A 13823-nucleotide genomic window follows, 5' to 3' on the forward strand; every position below is an offset into this window, starting at 1 on the left:
TTGTTTTCTGTGGTCTCAAGGATTCTTCAGGGTGGGCTGGAGGTTGAACGAATCTACTTGAGGAACTTCTTCCATTACTTTCACTCAAAACGTGGAATGTGGAACCGGCAGATTCTGCGCAACACGTAACCACGTCAACGGTCTCGCCGCTGCTGAGCAACGGTTATCACGGCACTTTAAACCTCAGGACATTCCAGGTGTGTTCCAGATCACATCTGACTGAAGGTGAATTTGAGGTGATCATTTAGTGGAGAAACACACAGAGACTCAGGACAAGGACATCTGTGATGTTTAGGTTGAAGATGAGCTGTGTAACACTTGGTGCATCTAAACCTCTCCGGATCATTTTCAAAAGTTGGAATGTTTCTAAAAGCTAGCTCTGCTATCAAAAGGAGGAAAAAAACTTGATGCAGATCGCTGATGGCTACAGCATGCTATGTTGTCGTCGTCACTTCCAGGTCAATAATATGTCTTCATTTGCATCTTGCTGAGTATTCTGTTCTGACAGACAGAAATGTGACATTAAATGAGATGTATAAACTGAGAAACTGTGTATTTATTCAGGTAGGTACAGTAAGTGTCTTGGGTGAGGGTTTGACTTTGCACACTGTTGGATGTTTTATGCTGTGTGACTTCTTAGGGACTCTGTGAATCGGTGGCCAAAACCAAAAAGATGTGCAATATTCACAAAGCATGTTGGTCTAAGTAAATTAATTGATTCAGGTTAAAAATGCTATTCTGTTATCAATTCAATCTCACAAACCCTGTCAAGAACATGTCGGAGTCATCCTCAAAATACAGAAGAAATTATATTTTGTTTAAAAAAGAAAAAAGAAAAATAAGCACATTTTACTACCAAATTCTCATTGTTATGCACAAAATAGACTTTAAGTTGAATGTGTGCATACATCATAGTAGCATTTGTCTTAATGTTGAATTAAATATATAAAATAGTTAGTATAGATGTGCTTAATTGTCATTAAATATACTGTCACAATACCTTCATTAAAGGCTTAATTATCTTTATACAAAATGTAATTTATTTTAAAGTGGGTATGAAATGACCTAGCCATGTTTTTGGTGATATTGCCATTTTGTAGTGATATTGAAGGTTTCAAAGATCTGCTCTTTTGTACAAAAGAATGTGATTTTCCAGCATTATGTACCTGAGCAGGCAGTTTTCCTGTGTTCATGACACATTCCAGTGAGTAAACCTGTTTTAGACTGATTCAACCCTGTACAGTATTATTTAAAACTATTTAATATTCATCAAACACACAATCCGTTTCAGTTCTTTCCTATAGGGCTCTTATCTGAGTTTGCACTCTGATGAATTACAGGCAAAATTTTCTCAATGAAGCTGACACCAGACATTCTCGCTCATAAGTGCCTTCTGCTGTATTTGGAGGAAATCAAATGGAAATATCTACTGTGCACTCTGTTTTGTGTAAGGATTTGGCACTGTTTTTACAGAAATTCTTTTTTAATGGTTACACATGCTCTAAATGTTACTGCCTTACAGTTTGTTTTGGTGGGCTTTTTTGTAAAAAAAAAAATGGTCGTAATACATTGTAGATCTGACAGTCAATAATGTGTTACTTTAAAAAAATCTAGTTGTTTTATATTTATTTATTTTTCCACATTTTGTAGGCAGCAAAATGCAAATGAACTCATTTATGCAGATCACCAACAACCTTAAAATAAAATGTTTCTACAGATTTGTTCAGTGTTTTGATTTGTTATATCATCAATATCAGTTTACTCTCTGACTATCTCCGACTACCTTTTGATGTTTATTTTTCTCTTCATCTTCTGTCTCTCGGCATGTTAGCTTCATCATTATTCTGTTCCATCACTCCATTGTTATGCCTTCTGTCTGTTGTGCCAGACTCTTGAAATAGCTGCTTATAAATAAGGGTCATTGCTGAAATAAATAACCAGACCAAGACCTAGAAAAACTTTTCTCAGTATCGCAATTTTAAAATTGATATTTCAAGGTCAAAACTTACAAGCATTTGCTTTAAAATGGAAAAATATGGTGTGACTTGGATAAGCCTTTAAACATTCAGTATTGTATTTGTCAAGTCTTCATGTAGAGCATTTATAAATTGTGGAGAATGTTTAAAAAAAAGTAAAAACTCACCACTTTAAATGAGACACTGCATTTAATATATCCACCTTGTACCTTAAAACCCGTTGCCGCCGTTTGTTTTTAATGTCCGCGGGTTGAAGCGACCCCAATAACGTCATATTTAGCCCCTGAAATACAAATTTACCAGGGGAACCCTGCCAAAAAACATGCATTTTATCCACTAGAACGAGAATTTTAACAGGGACCCCCATTGAAAAGCAATTGAGCTAGTTTTGGGCAGGGTTGCCAGGTTTTCACAACAAAACCGGCCTAATGGCTCCCCCGTTCAAAATCGCGTTACGGGTATACATTTTTTTTGTCAGGCTACCCTGGTAAATTCGCATTTCAGGGGCTAAATATGGCATTATTGGGGTTCTTCAACCCCGGACAGCAAGAACAACCTGCGGCAACAGTATTAAAGAAGCTGCGGACTTGGCAACATTGGTTTTGGGCTAGTTTTGTTGTGAAAACCTGGCAACCCATACCTTATTTTCGTTGTAGGAGTGGACGTGGCCATTTGTAAACTTTATGGGTCTGGCTTCAGTCTCACTGGCATCCAGCTATTTTTAGCTGTACAAAACAGTTTGTTTTGCTGCTTGATATTGCAAATTGGTGTCTTACCATATTATTTTAATGTATTATCTTAATTATGAACACACTGGTTTGTAGTGCAAACAGTTTTACCGTTTACTGCACGTTCTTATTCTTCTCGTTTTTTCCCTTTAGTGAACCGGAAGTCTCGCCTATAGGTTTACTTACGTGTTTTAGAATGTTTTCCAACTGTAATTAATAAATAAATAAATAAAAATGTCACGTACATCTAAATACAGCACCTAATTCCAGAGCGTCTACAAAGTTATATGAGGGCTGTCCATCTGTTGCTGTGAGCTTGTAAAGGGTTAAAATAAGAACAGGAGACTCTGGCTTCCCTCTGAGCATGTTTAAATTCTACAAATGCCTTTTAATTTTATACGTAGGGCTATATTTAGTGAAGGCTCACATCTGTGCATTTATGTGGAGTCGTGTATACGTGCATCCTCAGGTCTACAGTCAGCTGAGCTTACTGCATTGTTTGTGCAAAGTACAAAGATAGACACTCATTATCTAACTCAGATGTTTAAAATGTGACGTTTAAAGGAGGGCTGAAGTCTGTTTGTACATTCAGAATGGAATATTAGCTTATGTCTAACTGCATGGTATTGAGTAGATACAGCCTGCATTATAAACTACATATACAGAAACTACATATAATGCATGCATGCAGTTAACAAATTATTACTTTTATTCATAAAGGATGCATTACGTTGATCAAAAGTGACAGTGAAAACATTTATAATGTTACAGAAAATTCTATTTCAGGAATCAGTATATTAGAATGATTTCGGAAGCATCATGTGACACTGAAGAATGGAGTAATGATGCTGAAAATTCAGCTTTGCATCAGAGGAATAAATTACATTTTAAACTATATTTTAATAAAAAGCAGTTATTTGAAACTGTAAACATATTACAGTTTTTTTTACTGTATTTTTGATTAAATAAATGCAAGCTAACTGAGCAGAAGACCTCTTCAGAAACCTTAAAAAATTCTTACAGACCACAAATTTGTAAACAATCTATTTGGCATCTTAAATTTCAAAATGCAAATGTACTATATATTCTCGAAATATTAAGCTTTCTGTGTCATACTCATGCTGTGAAAAATTCTTTTCTCCACCACAGTACATCCACACCATTGTTCATGCTGTGCGCTTGCCAAACCAGACCAGTCTCTTTTGTCAGCCTCAGACAGGTGTTGACCAAAAAAATCACTGCCGGAGACACTGACTTCTCATGTCCTTGAGCACAAACACTCCTCAGTCACACAGTGTGAATAATCTGAATAAGTCAGTTGTCATCTGTTAGTGGTGAACGTGACCTCACCACCCTGATATGTAAGACGAGCCCAAACTGTCAATCACACAAGGTTATGAAGTTCTCTCCATCCAGTGTGTGTTAAAAATATCGTTACATATTGAATCACACAATTTTAGCACAATTAAAATTTTATTTACCTTAAATGGGTCAGTAGTATACATTGACGTAACATTAAACATACAGTTACAAATTTTCTTTTGAGATTTGTATTAATGCATATGGTTTATTTTTTACTGGTGACTCGTTTCAGGCGATTTTCTTTATTTTGACATTACCCGTCACTAATAACAAACACACAGGCATACATATACACAATTATAAACACTTTTATATACAATCCTATTACTGTCCTCCACCAGCAGCATCGAACATCTTCTTCCTGCCCTCCATACCAGACATGGCCTCAACGTTCTTACGCCAGTCACCCACCTCCGTCGACATAACCTGATAAAAAAAGCAGCGTGCAGTTATTGAAAATTGAAAAACTGAATCTCTGACGAATTTTAGGACAATTAATCTTTTTGTTTTTTCAGCAAAATAGGCATATTTGGCCCAATTTCATTAATGTAATGTGTTCTGTTTATTACCAAAAAAATTACATGACCAAAGTATCAAATTAACCTGAATCTAATTATAATCACCTTTAGGAATAACTGGAATTAGAGAAAAAAAGTAAAATGTCTAAAATGGATGCATTACAGTTGAGATTTAAGAGGGACAATGAGCTTAACTGTCATGAAAGTAGTGTCTCAATACAAAAAAAAAATAATAATAATAATAAAATTATATGTATATATATATATATATGAAGAGGGTTTTTTGCATTTATTTTTATTTTTTATATAAAGTAAAAATAAAAAAAATACAGCTAACACAATAAATACATGATAATAAAAAACATGATTTTTTAAAATAAAAAAAAGTTATGTTTTTGCAAATAAACTCTTCATATATAGATAAAATATTTTGCGTTATATATATTTATACTAATATATACAGTATGTATTTATTTGGATTTTTCACTATGGTATACAAAATAAAAAAAAGGTAACTGCCACTTTTTATCTCACAATTCTGACTTGAGAAAAAGTTTCTCACAATTCCATATTTAAATCGGGTAAATCTTAATAATCAGAGTTTACGTCTCACAATTCCAACTTCTCAAAATTGCAAGTTAACAACTTTTGATTTTTGAATTGTGATATAATAAGAGTCACAATTGCTTTTTTTTATCCCATGTGTAATTTGACTTGTTTTGGTGAGATTTCACACATTAGTGACCGTGTGAGAGCATGCATGTGTACCTTCTCTTGTTTAATGTCTTCTTTCTTCACAGATTTGAGGTTGGCTCTAAGATCCATGGAGCCCTTGTGTTTGGAGCCCAGCAGCGCCCTCATCATCTCATCTGCAGACACGCGTACCTTCCTCAGGGCAGGTTTCTTGAACTTCCCTCCTAAATCTTGCACCTTCAGCTTCAGCTCATGGATCTATTACAGACACAGACACTGTGTTCATTACAGAAACTGTCATTAGTGTAAGTTTAAAAAATGTACATTTTATTTACTCACATCTCTATTGTTTTTATTCACTTTGGCCTCAAAGTCATATCTCTCCTCATCCACTACGTCGATTTTAGCGTGGAGTTGCCGACACAGTTTCTGCACACATAGAAAATAATTGTTATTATTTTTACAAAATGACTATTAGTACTATTTAACATGTTATTTATAATTTGTGATTTCATGATTTAAGTCATCAAATCACTAAAATAACACAAATATGCAAGTTGTGAGGTGACTGAAAAAAATGTAATTAAAAAAATTAATTTAAATTGAGGTTCACCTTTCTCTAGATTTCAGCTTCATGAGAAACATAAATTCATTCAAGTGTGTTAAAACAGCAATATAAGCAGGGGTGCACATTAGTTTTTCAGCCTGGTTCTACCTGGAGATTTGGTTTGGTCCAACACAACACCTAGTGTGACCCATTAAATATAACTATGAAAAAAAATGAATAATAGTGATAATAATATTATTGCACCTTATTTCATTATACATATATACATACAAAAACTTCTTTAAATATATACATATATGTGTGTGTGTATTTATATATATATGTATATATAAATACACACACACATATATGTATATATTTAAAGTTTTTGTACATAAAATAAATATAGTATACATACATGTAAACATAATTATTTTTAATGCAGTTAATAGTGATTAATCGTTTTGCAGCCCTAGTTTTTTTTTTAAATAAAATAATAAAGTGTGATAATGCTATTATAGTTTAAAATAATATAGGAAGTTTTAAATAAAAATACAATTATTTTATAGTAAGCCTAAAAATAAAAAGCTAATATTTACTTTTTTCCCTTTCCCTTTTTTTATATGAATTTTCATCATTTTCTAACTTAAAATCAGCAAGTTTTCATTTTGGCAGGTTGACGTCAAGTTTATGCGCTGCCAATTAAAAAGTATCAGTGAATGAAATGTTAAAATTTAAAACGGCAGTGGATAGCCTAGATTTATGCTTCAGTTCGAAATATAAATTTTTATACAGTAATACAGCGTGTCTGTCTAAAATGGTACTTGTGCATTAACAGCTGTCAACCATGTTGGTATGCAAATGAGCGGTCTGAACGTATTTACACAGCGCATTTTTAATTTTGTGCACCGCTAAATATCCACCTTTTTCTTCAACGCGGAAGTAAGCTTATGGATGAGACCTCCTGGTTCATTAGCCGCTATAGGGAAATAATGAGAAATATAACAACGTGTAGTAAATGGTAAAACAGTTTGCACTACAAACCAGTGTGTTCATAATTAAGATAATACATTAAAATAATATGGCAAGACACATCAATTTGCAATATCAAGCAGCAAAACGAGCTGTTTTGTACAGCTCAAAATACCCCACAATTTAATTTAATTTATTATTAATTTATTTTATTTTATTTTACTCTTGATTTTATTATTTTAAGTAAATATATGATAATTATTACATTTTCCTAAAATTACAAAAAAAAAACATAATTTTAACTCACTTGCTTTTACTAATTTGTCAGTGTGTGTACAGTACATGTTAATAAATGTGTCTTTCACTAACCTGCAGCTCATCCATTGGGAGGCCGGTTATCTGAAGAGGCGGAAGTTTCTCGCTCAGATATTTCACCTTCTCCTCATCGCGACTGACCGTCTCCTGTTCCAACTCCTCCATGGCTCTTTGAAGCAAAAGGATCTAAGAAAACAATGTAAATAGCCATTCTGTAGTTTTAAACAATAACAAAAAACACAATCTACCACATGCACATTTACTGAGTTCTCAAAGTATAGAAAATGCACACACACACACAACTATCATACCTTTAGGGAGAGTTTTCGAGATGCAGAAATCTTCGACTTCGGCTAAAAAATAATCAAAATTTTTATGCATTATATGCTGAGATGAATGTATATTTCACAAAGTCGTAATCACAATATTCTGTCGAATACCTTGGCTTGCACCCGGGGGGGCAATGGAGCAGGAGCCTTTTGATGATAAACAAAATTAAAGTAAAAATTAGCATTAAAAATACACATAAATTATTGTATAATGTAATTAAAGCTTGTATCCTTTTAACAAATTATTACTATAATTTCAGTCTTTAAAGTTGGATATACTGTAGACTATTTACTTACATCGCTGGAGATGTTATGTTAATTGATGATTGCAAAGAAAAAAGAGAAGAAATAATATTAATAAAACACCAGAACACACAAAGATGTTTGTTCGAGCCATGTTCACGAAAAATAATGCATAAAACACTTACTCGTCCGCCATTGTGAAACCTGTAAAATCAAAAATATGAAAACCAAAATTAAAATAAACAACTATGAGTAGTTGCAATCACCATACTAAACATGCATGAGAGATGTCTAGGAAAGTAGTAGCTGACACGGAGATGTGTGTTACCTGAGGTGTTGCCTGTGGGTCAAGACAGCTACTGAAAGCACAAAGGACAGAGACAATTGTTTTTATGTGTGACAGGCAGCAGCTTTGTAATTTTAGCTCACAGAGACAGGAATGAGAATGAATGGGCAGCTGTCCTCAACATATCAGAGCACAGTGTGTGTGGGTGTGTGTGTGTGTGTCCTACGCCACAAGGACAAAGCAATTCAAAGCCTAATACAGTATAGGACTCAAAATACATTTTATATGCATCTAAAAATGCAGTGTAGCTGAAAAAAGGCACATCCTATAATGGGACATTGTGAAATCAAACAGGTAAGTATATAAAAGGAACAGCCAGACATGCATATGTTAATTACAGGACAGGGCGGGTCATTAAATCTTCACCTCTTTAGAGCAAATATATTACAATCAAATAACAAGACATTGCATAAAGCAAACATCTCCAGCCATTAATCATAGGTCAGAACAATCAGCACCTGTTCACCCTCACATGTTTATAAGCAAACCTCACTTACATAAATACTAAATTTAAACACCATTTGCCCACCAACCCAGGACCTGAAATATTATCCCAGTGTTTTAAACACATACTTTACCTCAATTGGATGACCTGAATTTACTCTCAGGTCATCCAAGATGTACATGAGTTTGTTTCCTCATCAGATTTAGAGAAATTTAGCATTACATCACATGCTCAGCAATGGATCCTCTGCAGTGGAGCGAATGGGTGCCATCAGAATGAGAGTCCAAACAGCTGATAAAAGCATCACAATACTTCACAAGTAATCAACAAGTAATCACAAGTGGAAAGTGCTGTGTTTTTGTAAGAAACAAATTCATTAAAAAGGCATTTTGACTTTAAAAGACATTTAAACCATTGCTTGTGGCCAAAACATGAGTTCATCATAAAAAAATCTATCCCCTGTTGTCCTCTCACATCAAAATCCACCAACTGAATCAACACTGAACTGACTTGAGCTGAATAGTGACTCCTCCTAGAGCTTTAACTCTACAAACTCCAAACTCACCTCGGATCTTCAGACAGATAGATCTATCTATCCTAGCAACTAGAATCATGCTAGTAGCTTGCTAATCGTGCTATAAACATGCTAACAACATGCTAATCATGTTAAAATCATGCTAGCAACATGCTAGTAACTGGCAAATCATGCTAGAAACATGTTAATAACATGCTAATCATGTTAAAAACAGACTAGCAACATGCTAGTAACTTAATCATTTTGGAAACATGCTGATGACATGCTAATCATGTTACACTCATGCTAGCAACATGCTAGTAACTGGCTAATCATGCGAGTAACATGCTAATGGCATGCTAATCATGTTAAAATCATGCTAAAAACATGTTAATCATGTTAGCAATGTGCTAGTAACTTGCTAATCATGCACAACATGCTAGTAATATGCTAATCATGCTAGAAACATGCTAGTAATATGCTAATCATGTTAGAATCATCCTGACAACATGCTAGTAACTTGTTAATAATGCTAACAACATGCTAGTAACTTGCTAATCATGCTAGAAACATGCTAGCAACATGCTAACAACTTGCCAATCATGCTAGAAACATGTTAGCAACTTACTAAGTAACTAGCTAAGTAGCTAGTAACTTACTAACCATTATCATTATCTATCTGAGACTGTATTACCTTCAAAACATTCAAACTTTACCTTTTTAAAATTACTTTAAACTTCAAACTATTTCAGACTGAAAACCATCAACCTTAAAACTTTTTAAAACTTTTAAACCCTTTAAAATTTTTAAACCTTTTAAACTTTTTAAACTTCCTGCTCCAGCTTTCTCAAGCCAACTTAAAGTTTGTCTTGACAAACTTTTTTATCTTGTTATTACTAGAGCGCTAATGTGACCTGACTAAATCCTTGACTCTTGATTGTTTAATATACATTCAGGTCATGAGATCTGGCAAAACTTGCATGGAGGTTATTTATTTACCAAAAGTCTTTTGGGTTTCATTGAGAAAGAACTTTGTGTTGAAGGTGTATGATCTATTTATTCAGTAACCTTTCCACATGGAGAGCATGTATCGCTCTGCCGCTTCGCCCGTCTGTCTGGCACTGACTGACTGGTAGGCTCTAAGGGTGAATGATTTCAGCAGCTTGGGTGTCAGGAATATCTCTCACACATCCCCTGGCATATTTGATCCAATATTAGCGCATTTCCACCTGAGGCAGCTCAATGAGGTGAAAACCCCTCTGATCCGAGGCTTCATTTAAAACTAAGCCGATATTTACGAGATATCGAATTGATCCTTAGAACAGAAGCACATAAACATGCTACTTATCCCGCTGACACACACATATAAACTGCGTACACACAAATGATGCCACTCAGTCATACAAAAATAGTCTTTGATGACAGTCAGGTGTGGATTTTATGTAACATGATGCCTGCTTATGTAAGGGTTAATGTTAGACACAAAGTGGGTGGTTTCTGTAATGCAGTAGGCCTAAAAGAGTGTTACACCAAGAACAATAACTATAAAGATAACTATAATGATAACTAGGTTAACATTCACACCAACAGATGAGATAACATCCTGTTTATAATAAGCGTGCACTTCATTTGTGTCGTCTGCTGCTGTAAATGCTCAAGCTCTTTAAGCAGAATGGATTCTGATTGGCTGTTAATGTATTTTTTTAGAATATTATATTAGTTCTTGTAATTTATTATCAAAGATGTAATGTTTTAAAATGTGAGGTAAACCAAATAAAGTTGCTCAAAAGGCTATGGTCCAACTAATAATATTTTTAAATATATACACACAATATTTACCAGATTTTAAGATTTCAAACGTTTTTTTAAGAATTCTCTTCTGCTCACCAAGCCTGCATTTATTTGATCTAAAATATAGCAAAAGCAGTAATATTGAGAAATATTTTTACTATTTAAAATAACTGCTTTCTAGTTGAGTATATTTTAAAATGTAATTTATTCCTGTGATCAAAGCTAAATTTTCAGCATCATTACTCCAGTCTTCAGTGTCACATGATCTTCAGAAATCATTCTAATATGCTGATTTGTTGTTCAAGAAACATTTATTATAATTGTTATTATTATTATCAATATTTAAAACATTTGAGTACATTCTTTTCAGGATTCCTTGATGAATGGAAAGATCCAAAGATCAGCATTTATCTGAAATAAAAAGCTTTTGTAACGTTATACACTTTACCATTCAAAAGCTTGGAGCCAGTATATTTTTTCTTAATACGTTTAACAAGGATGCTTTAAACTGATCAAAAGTGATGATAAAGACATTTATAATGTTACAAAAAATTTCTATTTTAGATAAATGCTGTTCTTCTGAACTTCTGAATTCATCAAAGAAACCTGAAAAAATTCTACTCTGCTGTTTTCAACATAATAATAATAATAAATGTTTTTTTTGAGCAGGAAATCAGAATATTAGAATGATTTCTGAAGGATCGTGTGACTGGAGTAATGATGCTTAAATTCAGCTTTGAAATCACAGAAATAATTCTATTTTAAAATATATTGAAATAGAAAACAGTTATTTTAAATAGTAAAAATATTTCTAATTTTTTACAGTTTTTTGTGCTTTGGATCAAATTAATGCAGGCTTGGTGAGCAGAAGAGACTTATTTAAAAAACATTTAATATCTTGAAGTTCAAAAACATTTGACTAGTGTAAGTGTTTCATACTTTATCCAGTGTGTTAAAACATAATATTAACATAAGCTACACATATTTGAATGACCCACTTATTAGAAAGTGCAAGTACGCCTACTTGCAAAAGCATGTTTACACATGCTACACAGGAGGATAGCAGTGGATCACCCAGTAGGGTAGCAGTGTGTAATAATAGTAGACTAATAACAAACCTGGCTGCACTATCCACTGGCTTATTCGGCTCTAAATGAAATGGGATTAGTCTTTAAGACTCTGACTTTTAATCCTCGACACAAAAGTTTTGTGCTTATTTGTGCAGTTATTTTATTAAGATTTAAAACAGATATTGCATAATGGCCAAAACTTTCGATTAAACTTACAATTCATAAAAATCAGCATGCATATGGCTGAAACACACGTGTGAATGGTGTGAATGTCCGTGACCCGGATGTGCTCTGACGTTCCCGCCCCTCCCACCTGCGCTAGCGATGCGCCTGATCCTGCGCGAGTCGTTAGATCTGACAGACGAATTTATTTTGGAAATTAGCCGTGTAAACATCAACGTTTTGATATGATTGCGATCAAAATGCCTCATAGAATCGACGCTGCGCCTTCCTGAGATCTAATTATGACAGAAGACGCGTTTTAATCAGCGCGAGGATCGATGGGAGAGACTTTAATGTCAGATTGAACCGCTAAGGTGAAACTCTGGTGAGCTGACAGGATCAAAAAACACTAAAATAATCACATTTGACTCAACGGTTTATAAGCGTATCATTCAATCAGTGAGCCTTTGTGTCTTGTGTAATACTGCTGTGATGTATAAAAATGTAAATGCAGCTGAACTGCGTAACGTTACTGCCTCAGATACAGAGATATGCATATTTAACGAATTATTAACGAATAGTTTAAATGATAAATGGTTTTGGTGTTCTGAAGTAATATAATACTAAGGTAATTTTATATATGCTAACCTCAAGGTGAACCCAGAGATATACGTAATTTAATTATTTGAATACTTTAATTATTAGACTATATCAACATTATGCAAAGAGCATGTTTTCATGTCTAATAGTGTTATGGTTTTAGATATATGCGTACATTATGTGTAATTTAATTGTTTGTACTGGGGAATGTGTGGGGAATTTGATTAATCTGGTTAATATGTACCTGTAACCTTTGACTAAATATTTTAAGTAAATAAGTACTTAAAAATCAAATCTAAAAATGTAAATTGTATTTACAGGTTGGGATCAGTAGGATTTTTAATGTTTTTTTTTGTTTTGTTTTTTTTTTAAAGAAGATTCTTATGCTCCTCGAAGCAGCATTTATTTGATTTAAAAAAATCAGAAAAAAAGTAATATTGTAAAAGTATTAGTTCAGTGTAAAATAACTGTTTGCTATGATAATATATTTTAAAATATAATTTATTCCTTTGATGCAAAGCTGAATTTTTAGCATTATTACTCCAATCTTTAGTGTCACATGATCCTTTAGAAATCATTCTAATATTAGTTAAATAATTAATTATCAATGTTTTAAACAGTTGTGCTGCTTAATATTTTGTTGGAACCTGTGATACTTTATTTAAGATTCTTTAATACATAAAAAGTTAAAAAGGACAGCATTTTGTTTAAAATAGAAATCTTTTGTAACAATATACACTGCCATTTAAAGTTTTGTGGTCAGTAATTTTTTTTTCTTTCTTTTTTATTAAAGAAATTAATACTTTTATTCAGCATGGATGTTAAATTGATTAAAAGTGATAGCAGAAACGTATATATTTATATATACTTATATATTTTTAGATTTATATTATGAATAAATGCTGTTCTTTTTAACGTTTAATTAATCAAAAATCCTGATAAAAAAATCACAGGTTCCAACAAAAGTATTAAGCAGCACAAATGTTTCCAACATTGTTAATAAAAGTAATAAATCAGCATATTAGAATGGTTTCTGAAGGACCATGTGACACTGAAGACTGGAGTAATAGCTGATGAAAATCAGCTTTGCATCATAGGAATAAATTAAATTTTAAAATGTATTAAAATAGAAATCCATTATTTTAAACTGCAATAATAATATAATCACAATAATAATGTTTTTTTGATCAAGTACATGCAGCCTTGATGAGC

At 33.1% G+C, this 13823-nt stretch overlaps 3 protein-coding genes across 17 annotated transcripts in view; 2 read left to right on the forward strand and 1 right to left on the reverse strand.

The window, feature by feature from the left end:
* b4galnt3b (beta-1,4-N-acetyl-galactosaminyl transferase 3b) overlaps window positions 1-1705 on the forward strand; it is a 28513-nt gene extending 26808 nt beyond the window's left edge. The window contains exon 20 of the mRNA XM_051135805.1: window positions 21-1705. Coding sequence (XP_050991762.1) covers window positions 21-129 — 109 coding nt within the window. The 3' untranslated portion in view covers window positions 130-1705. The remainder of the gene's footprint in view (window positions 1-20) is intronic.
* A 2463-nt stretch (window positions 1706-4168) lies between these two features.
* Window positions 4169-8109, reverse strand: tnni1c (troponin I, skeletal, slow c). Its single transcript, XM_051135311.1, has 8 exons — window positions 8012-8109; window positions 7865-7887; window positions 7552-7587; window positions 7423-7464; window positions 7166-7297; window positions 5617-5706; window positions 5353-5535; window positions 4169-4492 (listed from the first exon to the last, which is right to left on the reverse strand). The coding sequence occupies exons 5-8, from the start codon at window positions 7274-7276 to the stop codon at window positions 4391-4393; spliced, it is 486 nt and encodes a 161-aa protein (XP_050991268.1). The 5' UTR covers window positions 7277-7297; window positions 7423-7464; window positions 7552-7587; window positions 7865-7887; window positions 8012-8109; the 3' UTR covers window positions 4169-4390.
* A 4046-nt stretch (window positions 8110-12155) lies between these two features.
* The window catches only part of c2cd5 (C2 calcium dependent domain containing 5), a 30415-nt gene continuing 28747 nt past the window's right edge, over window positions 12156-13823 (forward strand). For all 15 annotated transcript variants that reach the window (XM_051135068.1, XM_051135084.1, XM_051135067.1 and 12 more), the window contains exon 1: window positions 12156-12396. The gene's annotated coding sequence lies outside the window, so the exon portion shown is untranslated. The remainder of the gene's footprint in view (window positions 12397-13823) is intronic.

Source organism: Labeo rohita, chromosome 18, assembly GCF_022985175.1.
Source record: "Labeo rohita strain BAU-BD-2019 chromosome 18, IGBB_LRoh.1.0, whole genome shotgun sequence".
NCBI lineage: Eukaryota > Metazoa > Chordata > Actinopteri > Cypriniformes > Cyprinidae > Labeo > Labeo rohita.

What these genes read in the sequence shown, in the direction of transcription:
- tnni1c (XM_051135311.1), bottom strand. Translation starts at nt 7,276, where the DNA reads ATGGAGGAGTTGGAACAGGAGACGGTCAGTCGCGATGAGGAGAAGGTG. An exon ending in TGAATAAAAACAATAGAGAT is followed by an intron (nt 5,536 to 5,616) that starts GTGAGTAAATAA and finishes TGTCTGTAATAG; the next exon opens with ATCCATGAGCTGAAGCTGAA. An exon ending in AAGACATTAAACAAGAGAAG is followed by an intron (nt 4,493 to 5,352) that starts GTACACATGCAT and finishes TTTTTTTATCAG; the next exon opens with GTTATGTCGACGGAGGTGGG.